Source organism: Trachemys scripta, chromosome 3 (genome assembly GCF_013100865.1).
Source record: "Trachemys scripta elegans isolate TJP31775 chromosome 3, CAS_Tse_1.0, whole genome shotgun sequence".
NCBI lineage: Eukaryota > Metazoa > Chordata > Testudines > Emydidae > Trachemys > Trachemys scripta.
This window is the reverse complement of record NC_048300.1, coordinates 138,020,569-138,037,962: the sequence shown is the minus strand read 5'-3', so window position 1 is coordinate 138,037,962 and position 17,394 is coordinate 138,020,569. Positions and strand designations below refer to the sequence as shown.

At 44.0% G+C, this 17,394-nt stretch overlaps 2 protein-coding genes across 6 annotated transcripts in view; one reads left to right on the top strand and one right to left on the bottom strand.

Annotated features, from left to right (window-relative positions):
- Window positions 1-7,881, bottom strand: part of RARS2 (arginyl-tRNA synthetase 2, mitochondrial) — a 55,934-nt gene extending 48,053 nt beyond the window's left edge. The window contains exons 1-2 of one of the 3 annotated variants that reach the window (XM_034766065.1): window positions 7,715-7,881; window positions 1,446-1,514 (exon numbers count right to left, since the gene is read on the bottom strand). In XM_034766065.1, the coding sequence (XP_034621956.1) occupies window positions 1,446-1,514; window positions 7,715-7,753 (108 nt within the window). In that variant the 5' untranslated portion in view covers window positions 7,754-7,881. Of the gene's footprint in view, window positions 1-1,445; window positions 1,515-7,382; window positions 7,539-7,714 lie in introns of those variants that run through there. The other 2 variants (XM_034766066.1, XM_034766067.1) reach the window with 2 other exon arrangements.
- A 127-nt stretch (window positions 7,882-8,008) lies between these two features.
- ORC3 (origin recognition complex subunit 3) overlaps window positions 8,009-17,394 on the top strand; it is a 77,741-nt gene continuing 68,355 nt past the window's right edge. For all 3 annotated transcript variants that reach the window (XR_004645188.1, XM_034766064.1, XM_034766063.1), the window contains exons 1-2: window positions 8,009-8,139; window positions 16,856-16,910. Coding sequence is in view for 2 of the 3 variants with exons in the window: in XM_034766064.1 (XP_034621955.1) it covers window positions 8,116-8,139; window positions 16,856-16,910 (79 nt within the window). In the remaining variant the exon portion in view is untranslated. The remainder of the gene's footprint in view (window positions 8,140-16,855; window positions 16,911-17,394) is intronic.

The following is a 17,394-nucleotide window of genomic DNA, read 5'->3' as shown; positions in this document are numbered from 1 at the left end:
CAAAACTATAATAAGAGAGATTTTCAGTGAAGTTATTCCCTGTTTAGGCTCCAATGTGGATGAGACATACATTTTGATAAATTTATTACCATCCAGACTGGTGACAAAAATGTTAGTGAAGCTATTTTAAGATCAGTTTTTAAAAAAGTGTTATATTTTTTCATTGGCTGTGTTTGTAAAGGGTGCTTTAGAGAAAGCTGTACTAATCAAAACTTGCAGCTCTAAAGCCCTTTTATTTGTAGAAGGAAGACTGCAGAGACCTGTTTATTGGAATGAAAAAGATACATTTTATTTTAATATAAATTATTTATTGCCTGGAAGATGAATGATAATCAATTGCTGTCCCAACTTAAGATATTTTTCATGAGGATAACTGAATAAGTGGTACATTCCATTATACTGGGTTATATTTTGCCCTAGCGGAAGCAGATGCAATTCTAATCAAGAGCTGCATCTATTAAGGATAAACTTGGCCCATGGTGTGAAGTTCCCTGCAAAAAACATGCCAATGAACAGTGGCTCAGAAAAGAGCAGACACAATTTGGGGAGCTAATGCATTAGAAAAATCAGATTCCTTTTGTTAAAAAAAAATCCTAAAATAGAGAATATTCTTGTGACTACATTTTTTTTTTTTTGGTAATAATCATTTAACAATGTTAAGTAGAAAACAACCCCCCTCCAGTTTGCCTCAAACTGAAATATGATGAGAAAAACTGACAGAACACTCAAATTACCCCTGGTTAATAAGAAAACATTACTCTGGAAAAAAGAAGAGATGAATAAGGTACTTCACTGTTAGGAATAAAATTTAAAAACCCTAACATCCAGTTCCCTGGTCTAGCTACTGAACTTATTGTATCCCAGTAAAATGCAGCTCAGAGGCAGTAAGAGTCTGAGAGATTAATGTTAACACTTTAAAAGCCTTTGGAAAATCAGGGGACAGTAGATTTTATTTTTAAAGCCCTAAATGGACCTCTCCAACTTTACTCACTGTTCTTGTTCCTTTCTCTCTCTACTCTGTTGCCTGCTAATTCTGCTTTTTTAACATCAGCCTGTTCTCTCTTCTCACACAAAAACCAGAGCTGTGTCTCCTGCTGTTCTGAGTAGCCTTCCAATATCTTAGTTTTATCAACTTTGAATCTCTTTACAAATCTCATATTAAATCATGTGCTTGAATTATACTTTTGAAATCTGGTACATTCCTTCTTCACTAATAATTACAGAGAAAAAAAAGATCGGAGCCGACATTCTCAATCAGAGATCACGAAAAAGTCATCAGTCTAATAGCTAATAGCTTCCTCCTAAAGGGTGGGTGGCTGTCTTCTAATAAATATGAACTGTTTTGTTATACTATATTGTATCATCTTGTACTGTATGGCAGTGCAAGATACTGTATTTATGGTATTATATAAGTGTAGTGCTTGAAAAATTCACTCAACACTTACTAGCCTGAAAACTGAATGTGCTAGCCAGGGTGAAAAATCCATGTCACCATGTCCCTGAGACCACACTCCCTGCAAATTAAAGGATTAGACAGTTTACTGTTCATTTGCTATATTTAATTTTAACATATCAATCAACTTTTTAAAAGTAACTCACTAAGGGATTCTCTACATGGGGAATTATTCCAGAATAACTATTCCTGATCCACTTCCAAAATGGATTAAGATGATTTGGAATAAGGTACTTTCATTCTGGAATAAGTGTGTCCACATGTGGAGTTAATGAGAAATAGTTAATCCACTTTAAATTCCAACCCCCTGCCTTATTCCGCATTAGCTTTCATATGTAGACAAGTACTAACTCAGTTTTGCTTTTGTTTCATACTTTCCCTTCCTGGCATCACTCCATGTACCCCACTCTTCTTTCCTACAATATCTTTTACTTTCTTTCTCCCTCCCTCCATTCTCTGAAAGCCCTAATTCTTTTTCCTAATTTATCTAGTCAATCTTTCTCACACCCCAGACTACCCACACCTTCCCTGATACCTAGGACTTAAAAGCTACTACATACTTAACAGCCAGGGGACTAGACCAAAGGACTTAAGTAAAATGAGGGGCCACACTACCCAGGGACACCATCCAGAAAAGAAGCTACCACTGTCTGGATTCCTACCATGATGACAAGGATCCTGGACCCTTGCTCAGAGGCTCCTTTTATTATAGCCCCCTTCACATTACCTGGATCTGTTACAAAGTCACATGTCAAATGATAAGGGACAATATTAGGGTTGCCAATTTTGGTCAGATGTATTCCTGGAGGTTTCATCACTTGACAATCTTTAATTAAAGGTTAATCTTTAATTACTGGAGACTCCCAGGGCAATCCTGGAAGTATGGTAACCCTCAACAGCATCCACTGATTCATGATTATTTTATTTTTTTTAATTAAATGACAATAAAACAAGATGGAAAACTGATCACCACAAACTAATCTGTCCCTGAATAACAATGGTCTTCTAATCACAAAGCCACTTCTTGTTCTCAATGCAGTTTCTTCTTCAGTGGCCCACTCAGTTGCCAAGGAAGAGCTTCCACCTGGAACCTGTATTTGCTGTCCTTAGTGGTTTTCAATGCCAGTGATTGGGTGGGCATGAGTTACTTTTGTCAGCAGCACTCCAGATGTCCTCAAGAAAAAGAGAGTCAGTGTCCTTGGTTTTCTTTATAGTCTTCCATTCCCATTTTAGAACTGACTCTCATACATAGTTTAAGATATGACCATGGTGTAGCTAGTAAAACTGTTACAGTGAGAGGATGGTCAGAAGGTGAAGCATGAAGTAGAACTGGTCTATCTAGGTGTGATCTTAGACGACTCACTGAGTTACCATGCCCACCTGAAGAAGACAGCAACTAAAGTTAAGACGCGTAACCATCTTCTTAGCAAACTGGCAGGTTCGTCATGGGGTACTCGTGCTCCAACTTTGCAGACATCAGCTCTTGCCACCTAGCATTCGGTGGTGGAGTACTGCACGCCAGTTTGGAGTCGATCGTCACACATCAAACTGGTGGATACTGGCAGTTACTTGCTGCCATGCGTATCATTTCCGGCACCCTGCGTCCGACTCCACTCCCATGGCTTCCAGTTCTGAGCAATATTGCTCCTCCTCCTATCAGACGAGAGGCTGCCACTGGCAAATTACTGGAGAAAGTATGTGCCAACTTAAGCCTACCCTGCACGACGACCTTTTTAAACTACCAGCTGCACGTTTGCCATCACATCACCCATTATGGTCTCATCGGCCACGCCAGGATGTTAGGGCGGAAACACTCTGGCGAGAGGAATGGATATCTGTTATAATCCCCAACCAGTCCCTCGTCGCCAACCTCACAATTTGCCCCCCGGTTTTGACCTGCCCCATTGCCAATGGTCCCTGTTGAACAGGTTCCAGACCGGGCAAGGTCACTGTGCAGCCAACCAGTATCGCTGGGTTCTTCGTGACAGCCCTTTGTGCAGCTGCGGTGCAACACAGACGATGACACACACTGTCAATGAATGCCTGCTGACTAGGTTCAGCATGGCCTATACCTGCATCACGCCACTGAAGATGCCATCGCTTGACTAGCCGACTATGCACTCACTAAATAAAAGTGAGTGGATGCCAACCTCTATGGTTACTAAGGCTAAGTCTACACCACACGCCACTGGTGGCAGTATGTAAGCTACGTGTAGTGACACACCACAGTGACAAGCTGCGCAGCTATACACGTCAGTGAAATACTCTGGCAGCGGGGAGCTGGCTGTTGGAATTGTTATTATTATTAAGGCTACGTTTTAGTCGTGGGTATTTTTAATAAAAGTCATGGACAGGTAACGAGCAGTAAACAAAAATTCACAGCCCCTGACCTGTCCATGACTTGTACTATAAACCCCTGACTAAATCTTGGGAAGGGGGGCGGACAGGAGGGCTGTGTGTGCTGGGGAGGGAAGGCAGGGGGGCACTGCAGGTGCTCGGGGAGCTGAGCCAGGGGGTGCCGTGGGGGCAGGTGGCAGCGCACAGCCCGGGACCCCCACTGGTGTTGGGGGGTTGGTGTTTGGGGCTGGCAGGCTCCCTACCCGGCTCCGCGGCCCCTGGGAAGCGATGATATCCCTCAGCTCCTAGGTGGAGGCACGGCCACACAGCTCTGCGTACTGCCTCCTCCCCAAGCGCCAGCTCCACAGCTCCCATTGGCCGCAGTTCCCAGCCATTGGGGAGGAGGCAGCATGTAGAGCTGCATGGCCACGCCTTCCCCTAGGAGCCGAGGGATGTCACCACTTCCAGGGAGCCTCGCCCCCCGCCTCCCCGAGGTAAACATTGCTCAGAGCCCTCACTCCCTCCTATGCCCCAACCCTGAGCCCCCGACCCAAACTCCTGTTGCTGCTGGGGGATAGGGGTCTGAGACTGCCTCAGCATCAGCCGGTGCAGCTAGCCAGAGAGCTGCCCAAGACGCTCAGGCGGCCCCGATTCAGCTACACCGGCCACTACAGAAGTCACGGAAAGTCACAGAAAGTGACTTGCGCGACAAACTCGCAGCCTTAATTATTATTAATACAGGGTATCAACACAACATCAATGTAACCATCAAGACCATACAGTAGCATGAAGTTATAAGCATTGATCAGCTACTTACAACAGGACTGGACCTAGGGTGCTCAAACCCATGTTGGCTGGCTCCAACTGAACAGCAGGTACTAGCAAGGAACTTTGAAGACTTTACCCTTTTATACCTTATTATTGGAACATACATGACAATGGTCACGGCTTCTTGAATTCCTTTCTTTGTTAAAATCAGTCAGAACCATCTTGATAATTGGGGCTTTTCTTATCAGTTACCTTTCAGGTCGTTTTTCCAATGAAGCCACATTCCAAGCCCAGTATTTTCAATTAAGCATAGCACCTTTCAAGGCCGTCCCATGACTGCTAAACACCTGCAGTTTACATAAACTGCAAAGCATATATATTATTTAGCCAAACTTATTAAACCCTTTATATACCTATCTAACCCTATACTGCTGGAACCTTTCCGTGATACTGGAATCTTTGGGTAGGTCTATCCTTACCTCCGGGTCCGGCGGTAAGCAATCGATCTTCTGGGATCGATTTATCGCGTCTTGTATAGACACGATAAATCGATCCCAGAAGTGCTTGCCGTTGACGCCGGTACTCCTGCTCGGCGAGAGGAGTACGTGGAGTCGACGGGGGAGCCTGCCTGCCACGTCTGGACCCGCGGTAAGTTCGAACTAAGGTACTTCGACATCAGCTACATTATTCACGTAGCTGAAGTTACGTATCTTAGTTCGAAGTGGGGGGTTAGTGTGGACCAGGCCTTTCACAGTGGCAGGGAAAGGCTCTGGCAGCCTGCTGGGGCTACTTTTCCTTCTGCCAGAGCCTTCCTCTGCATCAGGAAAAGATTCCATCAGCGGGACACTACACTGCTAAAAAATAGCAGTGTAGATGGGGGAGGCACTGCATGGGCGTGTAAAGTTGTATTGGGGTTCATACCCTAAGGGTTCTGGTGTATCTTTACTCACCTAAGCAGTGCCTCATCATCTTACATTGCTATTAATACTGGCAAGTGGGGGCATGCAGTATATATACCTTACACACTGCTGTAAGAAGTGTGCGGTTTATACGTACCCTCAGTGTACTAGTAACTGAAAGCCTATACTGATGCATGGGTGTAATTAGTAAAGTCATGTGTGTAAAAAGCCAAAAATGGCTGAGAACTTTCACACTGGACAGTAACAGACCGCAAATTCCAATGGTGGTTGAACCTGGTGATATTTCTAAACAAAAAGAGCTCTCAAGTATGCTTGTAGTTGTTTCCATTGCTTCACACTGACTGTTCAGATACTTCAGGTTTTAGAGTGACAATCCTGATACATTTGAAGGTTCATCCCCACACCTCTGTCTAGTGAAAGAAAGGAGGAGCCTGTGTGTTCACTACTCTCATCCCAGAACCTCCTGGCCAGAGCACACATTGGAACAGCATAAACCTGACCTGATGCTTGACAATTTCACTTCTGCCCCTAGAGATCTGAACAATAGCAGTGTATCTGACCAGTCTCAGGACTTTGTCTATGTGAAAAAAATAACACCAGTTTAACTGAAATTGGTGCAAAGACCTAGCAGGTGCTCTTATTTTAGTTTAAGAGCATCTTTTCAAGGTTTAGATTAAACAAATTCCTTTAATCCGTTTAAAATAAACTGAAATATTGGATAACGGACTCTTCAGCCTAGAAGATTGGCTGAAAGTTGAAGCTTGACAAATTCAGCATGGAAATAAGGTACAAATTTTGAACAGTGAGGTGAGGGTAAGTAACCAGTGAACCAATTTAGCAAGGGTCACGGGGCATTCTCCATCACCACCTTTTTCTAGAGCAAGACAGGCTGTTTTGCTAAAGGAGAGGCTGGAGTTCCAGAGGAATGAACCCAGAGAAGTTGCGTGGCCAGTGCCAAGCACGGGGTAGGACAGAAGATCATAGAATATCAGGGTTGGAAGGGACCTCTAGGAGGTCATCTAGTCCAACCCCCTGCTCAAAGCAGGACCAAAACTCAACTAAATCATCCCAGCCAGGGCTTTGTCACTCCTGACCTTAAAAACCTCTAGGTAAGGAGATTCCACCACCTCCCTAGGTAACCCATTCCAGTGCTTCACCACCCTCCTAGTGAAAAAGTTTTTCCTAATATCCAACCTAAACCTCCCCAACTGCAACTTGAGACCATTACTCCCTGTTCTGTCATCTGCTACCACTGAGAACAGTCTAGATCCATCCTCTTCGGAACCCTCTTTCAGGTAGTTGAAAGCAGCTATCAAATCCCCCCTCATTCTTCTCTTCTGGAGACTAAACAATCCCAGTTCCCTCAGCCTCTCCTCATAAGTCATGTGCTCCATGTTGCCCTGGACTCTTTCCAGTTTTACCATATCCTTCTTTTAGTGTGGGGCCCAAAACTGGACACAGTACTCCAGATGAGGCCTCACCAATGTCGAATAGAGGGGAATGATCACGTACCTCGATCTGCTGGCAATACTCCTACTTATACAGCCCAAAATGCTGTTAGCCTTCTTTGCAACAAGGACACACTGTTGACTCATATCCAGCTTCTCATCTACTGTAACCCCTAGGTCCTTTTCTGCAGAACTGCTGCCTAGCCATTCAGTCCCTAGTCTGTAGCAGTGCATGGGATTCTTCTGTCTCTGCACTTGTCCTTGTTGAACCTCGTCAGATTTCTTTTGGCTCAATCCTCTAATTTATCTAGGTCCGTCTGTATCCTATCCCTACCCTCCAGCGTATCTACCACTCCTCCCAGTTTAGTGTCATCTGCAAACTTGCTGAGAGTGAAGTCCACGCCATCCTCCAGATCATTAATGAAGATATTGAACAAAACTGGTCCCAAGACCAACCCTTGCCTGGACTCCGAGTGTCCACACAGCTTCTTGCGCCAGTTTAACTCCCCGGGTTTGACCTCACACCGTGCAGGCCCCGGGAGCGTCCGCGGGACCCCGGGCTGCCTGGCAGCGCGGACTCGGGCACGTTGGGTCAGTTACACGCACATCCCACAGCCTGGCCGGGGGGGGAGGGGGGGCAGGGCCAAAGGGGAGTTTGGGAGCCGGGGGTTCGAACGCTGGGGGAGGGGGGGTTTAGACAGTCGGACGGTCCCAACATGGATCCCCGGGAGGAGGGGGTTGGACCATGTGCAGCGGCAGGGAGCGTCTCTGCGTAGGGGACAAGCTACCTGAGAGGCGATGCTCCTCCGAAAGGGACAAGCCGCCATGGCTTCACATCGAACGAGCCGCGCGTGCAACCCCGTCCCCACCACGCGTGGACTAGTCCAGAGGAAAGGAGCCGTTCCTTCCTGTCGCTGCTGAAGGGGCGGTGGACTGTACAACCCTCGGGGGGATAAACAGCTCCTTCTCCCCCCCGCGCCGGTACTTGAGCCGGGCCGCTCGCGGGGAGGAGCCGCAGGGGATGGACCATCCTATTGTGTATGGGGGGGGGGAGTAGTTTCCAAGTTCACTCTGCAAGTGGAGGAAGTGAACGCGCCCTGTTGTCGGAGATTTGCGCATGCGCTAGTAACTTCTCGCGCGCTCCGTCGAGTGGGCTGAGGTGGTGGACACGGGAGCGCGTGGGGGCAGAATGAGCACGAGCTCCGTCTCCAAGGTGGGTAGAAGAGGGGGTCACTGAGCCCTTCGTGGCAGCCCTGCTGATCCGCGCGCTGGGGGCCTGTGGCAGGTCAGCTCCCGGATCGGGCGGCTCCCGCGGCGCGCTCTGTCCCGCTCCCCGCCTGTCCGCCCAGGGCGCTAGGGGACTTCTCCCACGGGAGCTCCGCCGGGAAGGAACCTGGAGTGGAGCCCCCGCCCCGGACGTGAGGCTGGAGAGGAGCCCTCTCTCCTGTGGGGCTGCTGGGCGGGTAGGAAGCAGGTGTAACAGCAGGGAGGTGGGGCGCAAGGCACGTGTGTGCTGGGGGGGGCAGGCTGTTTGTGTATCCCCATCCCCTAGGGACACCTCCACACACGTTCCCCGGGGCCACCTTCACCGTTAGAGCAGGAGCGAGTAGTGTTGATTCCTTTTGTTATGCCTGTTTATAGGAGCCTTGCATTTTTTTTCTTGTACTGTAAATACATATACCGCAGCTCCAGAAACACTCACAGGGGACAGATGCTGTGTCTGTACAGCCAGATTGTCTTCCAGACATTGAAGCACGTACAGAACTCTATTGAGGTGACTAAAGTTAAATAAGTTCTGGCAGGATCTGTCCCTGACACCCAGCAACAGTAGCATGTGATATATAACAGAGGAGATATGTACAGATACTATGTCCTGCTGTAGGGAGGAGCGGGATAGAGACCATGGGGATATGTAATTTTTATTTTGCTACCGAAGTGTGATTAATATGCTGCCCTGCTATTGTGTCATGTACATTGTGTTAGACAGTGCAGAGGTAGTGGGTGATATTAGAGTGAGAGATTTATACAGGCTTTGTAACAGTGAGGAGGTGGATATGATATAGGGCATGGGATATTATTTATTCACAGTTTTATACCACAGAATATCAGTGTGTTTTGTTAATTAATGACGCTGATAATTAAAAACATACAGACTTCTAAACAACCCTAAACAACAACTATAAGCAACCCTACTATTCATAAAAATGTGTGTGACCAACAACCATCAATTAAGAGAAATCAGAATAAAAATAAAAGTAAAATAGTGTTCAACCCAAAGTCTGGACCTAGCTACTATGATCCATGGCTTCATCCCCACAGATTACACTGTTACAGCTCATTTAACTTGTGGATGAGGTACAGGTCCTACCCTCATGCAAAAACCTATCTGTTAAGCTTCAAAATCAATGTGAGTACATTATTTCAGAACTCCATGCATGCCACTGACTCCTAGTTTTCTTCAGAACTGAATTTGAAGTCCTGGTCCTAGGGTCTGATCTCAAGTCATTTGAAGTTGATGGAAAGACTCCTATTGACATAAATAGGCTTTGGACCAGGGTACTAATCTCTACTCTACCTGGTCTAGAATTTGACTCATAAAGATTACCTAACTGTCCATAACCAACAAAAATCCAGTGCTTCATGCAGACAGTGCAGCCAAAGATTAATTTTAGATATTTGGATGTTGGGGGCAGGACTTTCCATTGAACCCAAGCTTGACCATTATCAAAATTCAAGTCTTATCTGGTCCCTGTCTCCTTGCCCAGCAAGTCCTGTTCCTCACCCTTCAGGCTTGTTTTGTGTCTCAGTCCCAATCTCCTGCCCCTGCCCGTCTAACCAGTCCCAGCTCTTTGTCCAATCCCTCTCTCCCCTTCCTGTCCCTGCTGGCTCCCAGTCCTAGTCTCCCTCCCTGGACACTTCATCCAACCTCAGTCTTCCCTCTATCTGGCTCATTGACTCTGTCTCTTTGTCTAGCCAGTCCCATTTTCCCCCTGGACCCAAACTACTTGTTTGATCTTAGTTTTCCCTCACCTCTGCAAACTGACTCCCACTCCCTTCCCCTCCACTCTTTCCCTTATTGGTTCCTAGTCTGCTTGTTCAATATGTTCCAGCCTTCCCTTTGCCCCCAACTCCCAGCCTCCTTCCCCAGCCAATCCCAGTTTCTCTCCCCCTTTCAGTCTGAGTTTCATCAGATGCCTTGTCCAGTCTACTCCTTTTCTTACCCCTAGTCCAGCTTTGGTATCCTCTGTTTTTGAATTGGATGGCTTCCTCTTCTAGCGGCCTGGGTGTCAGCAGAGCAGGCCATTGAGAATATGTCTAACTGCAATTTGAAACCCATGACTGGCCTGACTGGGGCTCATGGGTTTGTTTAATTGTGGTGTGCTTGGGCTGGGTCTGGGACCCAGTGAGGGGGAGGGAGCATGCTCAGTTGCACTATGGAGATGGCACATATACAGTCTAGACTCTGGAGGTCCACATGAGGAGCTGTGAGAAGCTCAAACTTGCTTAGTGAGAATGGAATCTTCAGATATATTATCCGCTAAAATTGAAGAAGTCTTAAGTGAGCATAGGTGAGCTGCGATTTTTCAAAGGTTTGCAGCTTGGCGAAATTTGGGTAAATTTTCACGAACAGCAAAAGGCCCATCCCTGGAAAAGGCACTCTCCTGCCACGTTTCAAGTCCCTGTTCCACAGCATTGGGTCACTAGAGCTATTCAAAGAAAAGGTTGCCAGAATTTTTTTACTAGGGAAAAACAACGTATTTTTCTCTAGCCTAATTCTCAGAAGCAGCTAAACCATTGTAGCTGGAATTTTCACGCACGCACGCACGCACGCAGATACTAGGCCTGAAAAATTTCAGCCCACATGGGTAAGATTCACAAAGTTATAAGCTGAAAACTGACTCTTATATTGGGAAGTGTCAGATAACCTTAATAATAGTTTGTATTCTGCCTATGATGCCTACATGGTATGTATACACTGCAGCTGTTAGCATGCTTCCCAGCACGAGTAGATAGGTGCGCTGGCTCTGCGCAGGCTAACCTCCTAAAAATAGCTGTGTGGTTGTGACAACTCAGGCTAACCATATATGAGAAAGGTAGCTAGGTGGGTTTGTACTCAGGCAGCTAGCCTGAGCTGCCGCCTGCATCACTGTGGCCACACTACTATTTTTAGCTCAAGCTGAGCAGCGTGTGTCTGTCTACCCATGCTAGGAAGCATGCCGTGAGCTGCAGTGAAGACATATCCACAGAGGGAATGAGAGTGTGTGAATCCCCTTGTGTGATATTCTCTATTCTATAAATCACCCATCAAAGGGGTTATCAGGTTCCCTCCCACAGTGTAACACAGTTTTTTTGTATCGCCTGTGCAGTATATCAAACACACCCCAGTGATTATACATTTGTGTGCATACCTCCTGCTGCTGCCCATTTTATGTGGATTATCCTGATATTTTGTGTGTGTTTGGTGCGCTGCAGTGCTTGTGGCTGATGTAACACACTTTGTCTGCTGTACCTTTTTCATTACACTTCACATTCTGACCCTACCAAAAAACAGATATGTTCGGTGCATATTAGTGACGTCTTAAAATGGATAGAAGTAAAGCTGATATGCAGCTGCGCTGAGTACTAGCTCTGCTGCTGCAGATAGAGACTGTGCTTTTGTGTTTAAAAAAAAAAAATCTGGTTTGGCACTTCCTTCTATTGCCATGGAGCACTCCTCCTGTGTCCCTCACGAGACTAATATTGGTGATCAAAGATTTAAATGAAATAGTGTTTGGTGTCGATGTACATGTATTATTTTAAATCACTCCTGTAAGTCTCTTGACTCTGAATTAGAAGTTTAGATCTGGTTTAAGATTAGGGTTAGGATTGTGGCAGCTATTTACAAAGGAGTAATGGTCTCAAAATTGAATTCAAAATGTGGGGTCTTCCTTCTCAGCTATGTGTTACTTGGCAGTAGGTCTGTAGTGAATACTCTAGAGCAGTGTTTCCCAAACTTGGGACGCCGCTTGTTTAGGGAAAGCCCCTGTCGGGCCGGGCCAGTTTGTTTACCTGCTCTGTCCGCAGGTCCGTCTGATCATGGTTCCCACTGGCCAATGGGAGCTGCTGGAAGCAGCACAGGCCGAGGGACGTACTGGCCGCTGCTTCCAGCAGCTTCCATTGGCCTGGAGCAGTGAACCGCGGCCAGTGGGAGACTTGATCGGCTGGACCTGCGGACGCGGCAGGTAAACAAACCGGCCCGGCCCGACAGAGGCTTTCCCTAAACAAGCGGCGTCCCAAGTTTGGGAAACACTGCTTTGGAGGACTGCAAGGTCCCTTGCTTGTGGCATCTATCTTCTACAGTGGTTCTCCTTTTTCTTTTTACTCTGTAGCATTGTGTACCCTGACATTTTTAGGGTAAACTCCCACCATTGCATGGGCCAATCTGATTTTTTACCATCATGTCATCTTGACTTGTTCTGATCAAAGTTAGATGACATGGGTAAAAATGCCAGTGTAGATCCCTCCGCAAAGTCCTTTCCCAGCATTGTATGTCATCTCTGTGAGAAGAATATTGCATTTATTCTCTCTGTGGTCATTGGTATGATGGGAACCTATGGTGTTTCATGGTGGGGCATTGAATCCCCACTTCATGTTTTATAGTGGTTGTACTTTATCATGTTTGTTCCATTCCAGAAATAGCAACTTGAATTTCCTTCCTTTATTTTTCCTTTCAAGTTACATTTTGCTGTTATTTTTAAATGCACTGTATCTGATATATTTTGATGTCCTACTTTTTTTCCTTTTAGGAACTATAATCATTTTTAACCACAAATAGCTTTGTATTTTTGAAATGTTTTTTATAAATTGTGAAACCATATATGTTATTTTGAAAGCCTAGGTCCCTCCTTTGAGAAACCACTTGTTGCACCATATTGTAGTTAGAAACAGACATTTTCCCAAAGTAAGACATCACCTGCCCCACTCCAGGTGTTTTGAAACAAAACTAATTAGGACTTACAGTTTTAAATATATCCTGTCGTCCTTTCACATAGATATGCTGTAGCCTTGCTACTTCACTCTGATATCATCAGATTTTTGTAAGCCAAGCACAGTTGGTGAGCAGGTGCTTAGAGTGGAAACCTCAAAGGGAAAATTCAGGTGCTGCAGGAAATAGTGTTGGTAAATTCAGTAGGTGATACTCTTCCTCTGAGTCAGTACTGAATGTACATCTCCTGCATGATTTTAGGAGACATTGGATCTCAAGAGAGATTATCTTTCAGGTGAGATATAAAATATAGGTCCTCACCACTATTGTTAAGAGTGGGAGTGCTGCCTCTGTTGGACTGTCCCACTTGGAGTAGTTAAAATATTTTATTTCCCCTGCATTTCAATTGGATATGATATTCCTCACTTCCTGTCTTAAGCTAATATGTAGTTTTGCTGTGTACTGTTTCAGTTGGTGTGGTTCACCCTAGCATGAGTGCATAGTAGGTGAACTAAAAGATTTCTTCTGTTTCCAATACACTTTGGAAACTTATGGGAATGAAAGATACTATGTTGCACTTAACTGCATAATCCACTTATGCATAAAGTGGTCCTGACCTGACCTGACCAAATTAGACTGCATAAATTACTATTCTGATTAATATCATAATGGTTTGTTGTATACTGCATTACAAATTGAGGTTTCAGTGTAGCTTTCTACAGTGAAACCATTCCAGGTAAGTGAATACTCTGAATAATCATGATATTTTATTATTTTTTTGTCCTTCCACTTTTTTCAATAGCTTTTAGTATGTGTGATAAGATATACCACTGAACATATACAAAAGTACTTCTAGATTAACAGATCCATAGAGTTTAAATCCAGAAGAGACCAGTAGATCATCTAGTCTGGCCTTCAGTATATCACGGACCATTAAACTTTACCCAGTTACCCTTGAGCTCAATAACTTGTGTTGGGTTAGACAGAGTATCTCTCCTAGAAATGCATCCTGTATTGAACTGAAAATATCAAGTTATGGAGAATGACGTGAAAACTTACACAGCTGTTCATTACATTGGGAAATTGCAGAGTCTTTATGTATACATTAAAGTAGCAGTCAAAATTCTGCACATAAGATTAACTACAAAATATAATTTATGAACTGCGTGCTCTTGTGTGGTGTTGCATGGAATGCAGTTATGCTTGGAAAATTCATGCACATTTTTTCGGCACTGATGCATCTGCACTGGTGCTACCTGAACTGCTGCAGAAGCCTTCCTTTCTTGGAACTGTAGTCCTTTTAATCCAGCATCCTCTCTCTTACAGTGGCCAGTACCAGATGCTTCAGAGAAAAGTGCATGCAACCTTGTATTAGACAGATGTAGGATAATCTGCCCGCCACATTCTCCTCCTAATCCCCAATAGTTAGATATTGGATTAAACCCTGAAGTATGAGGTTTAATATCTCTTCCAATAGCGTATGTTAGCATTAACTATTACTTTTATCCATGTAAACATCCAATCCCCTTTTGAATCTTGCTAAGGTTTTGGACCCAACAGCATCATTTAGCAGTGAGCTCTACTGTTTGTTTACACGTTGTGTGGAAAAAAAATAGTTACTCTTCTTGGTTTTGAATTTGCGATATTTTAATTTCATTGAATGCCTTCTTGTTCTTGTGTTATGTGACAGAGAGAACAGAAGTTCTCGATTTACCTTCTCTGTATCATCCATTATTTTGTCCCCTCTTATTCATTTCCTTTCTAAGATATAGTTTTAATATTTTCAGTCTCTTTGTATGCGGTTTTTTATGCCCCTAAGTTTTGTTGTCCTTCTCTGAGCCCCTTTTAATTCTGAAATATCTTCTTTGAGAGGGGGTGACCAATATTGTACCCAGTATTTTAGATGAGGCCCTATTATTGATTCATATAAATGTCATTGTAATAATTTCTGTATTATTCTCCATCCTATTCCATATGCGTGCCAACATCTAGTTTGCTTTTTTGATCACTGCTGCACATTAAGCAGAGGTCTTTATTGAGATGTCCACAATGACATCCCAAGTCCCTCTGCTGAGTTGATGGAGTTAATTAAGATGTGTGAATAGTTATTTTGCATTTATCAATGTTGAACTACTTTTGTCATTTTGTTGTACATTCACATGTTGATGTGGTCCCTCTGATGTTCCTCAGAGATCTCTCTGCCCTTGACTAACCTAAATTACTTTATCTGCAAATTTTGCCACCTCATTGCTGAATCCCATGTTCTGGCTCATTAATAAATAAATATATTAAGCACCATTGGACCTGGTACAGAATCTTCAGGTGCCCCACTGTTAACCTTTTGCCCTGGTGAAAACTGACTATTTTTTCCTACTTTTTTGTTACTTGTCTCTTATCCAGTGTTCCAGAGGGAATAAGAAGCCCATGAATGCTACACAGAGCTTTGTTGAGGCTATTCCCTTGAGTTCTTTTCCATGGATGATTTATAAATGTAATCTTATATCTATAAATATGAGGAGGAAATTCCAAGTGTTAATAGGGTGGGTTCTGCTGCTTTATCACAAATTCCAGGGTTTCTTACTTTTCATAATCACTGTGAAATTACTGAGGTGTTGTGTGCGATTGAATTTCTGCCTTCTTTTGAAGTTCCTTATATACCCTTTTCAAGATAGCCTGAAGGGAAACACTGTGAACCTGATTATTCACTTGCTTGCATCAATTTTATGCCAGTGAAACTTCATGGAATTTAATGGATGGTGATTTACACCAGTACTAGTGAGAGAAGACTCAGGCCCTATTTCTTCCAGTAAGGGAAAGTCTGCATACAGTTTGAGTATCCAGTTTGGTTAAATCTGGGTATCTTCCTGGTGTGGATACTCTTAAATCATAGTGATCATCTAGTCTCATTTCTTGCATAACACAAGCTGTAGAATTTTGCACAGGAATTACTGTGTGAAACTCTGGCCTGTGGTATTCAAGAGGTCAGACTAGACAATCATGATGGTCCCTTCTAGATTTAAATTTTTTGATTTTTATTAAATCTGTTTGAGTGCCTTAAATTGATTTAGCTTAATCAATATAGGCACTCTTAAACTGATTTCTGAATGTCCACACCAGGGTGTTGCAGTAATTAAACAAATCAGCATCTAAGATTCTTATTCTTGCATTGGTGGTCGCGGGGCGCTGCCTTCAGAGCTGGGCGCCTGGCCAGCAGCTGCCACTCTCCAGCCGCCCAGCTCTGAAGGAAGCATAGATGTAAGGGTGGCAATACCACGATCCTTCTAAAATAAGCTTGTGACCCCCTGCAACTTCCTTTTGGATCAGGACCCCCAATCTGAGAAACTCTGGTCTCCCCTGTGAAAACGGTATAGTATAGTGTAAAAGCACACACAAGACCAGATTTCACAGGGGGAGACTAGATTTCACAGTCTGTGACGCATTTTTCATTGCCGTGAACTTGGTAGGACCCTAAGTATTAGCCATAGTGGGAAACTTTTTTGAATTACTTTCCAGCTATAGGCAGAGCCTGTGTCTTTTATAATCTATAAATGAAAGCTTCAGGTTTTGTATTTTTTCTTTACTTTATTATGAGACATGCTTTACCTGCTTCCATTTTGTCTTAAAGTATCTGCATTGTTTCCTGTTGTGTTCTATGTCACTAGTTGAGAGAAGAGTGAGGAAATGGGGGTGAGAGAGGGATTGTTTTCAGATCTAGATTCCGGAGTCTTCATAGATCCCTCCAGACCCAGGAGTTTTTCTTTTGTGGTAAAGCAAGGTTTTAGTTATACCCATGAATTCTTTGTGTTTTGAAAAGCTTGTATCATTTTTTATAGCAAATGTAGTTTTAGGAAGCAAGGTGAGTTAGTACTTACTTAGTGTTTGCATCTTTGAGGTTTACTACCAGAGCCTTGTTGATGAGATGGAAACTCTCTCTGAAGTTCACATTTTGCTTGCTACTCTCTAGGGCTGCTTTGTGTTTAAACCAAGTTCCAAGAAGAGAAGGATCTCTTCATCAACAGGTTAGTGTATTTTGATATATATTGCTATGCTTTAGAAAGGATCACTTGATCCCATAAGCCTCAACTCTGATTTTATTCTGTAATTCCCACATATGGATTTCATTTACTCCCCAATGCCAACACAATATTGAAGAGCTGTCATCTCTTTAGCAGCAGCACCCCAGCTAGTTATTAACTGCTATGAAATTTCTTCATCTCCAGCGCTCTGCCTTCATTGCCTTCTTCATCTTTATAAAAATCTTTTTTTCAGGAAAACTTTTTCTCCATACTGTCATAAACTGGTATTTTGTCAAGCCAGTAAACAATAACTGATAAATCAAAGGAGAACCATCATTGATAGGCACTGAATATTCTTACCTAATCAGAAATGATGCGTTATTCAGCATGCCGATCATATTTTACTTTGCTTATCTGATTTTGGTGAGGAAGAGGTCAGGAAAAAGCCCTTTGTACCTCTAATGTTCTTGTCCATTGTTCCTCATTA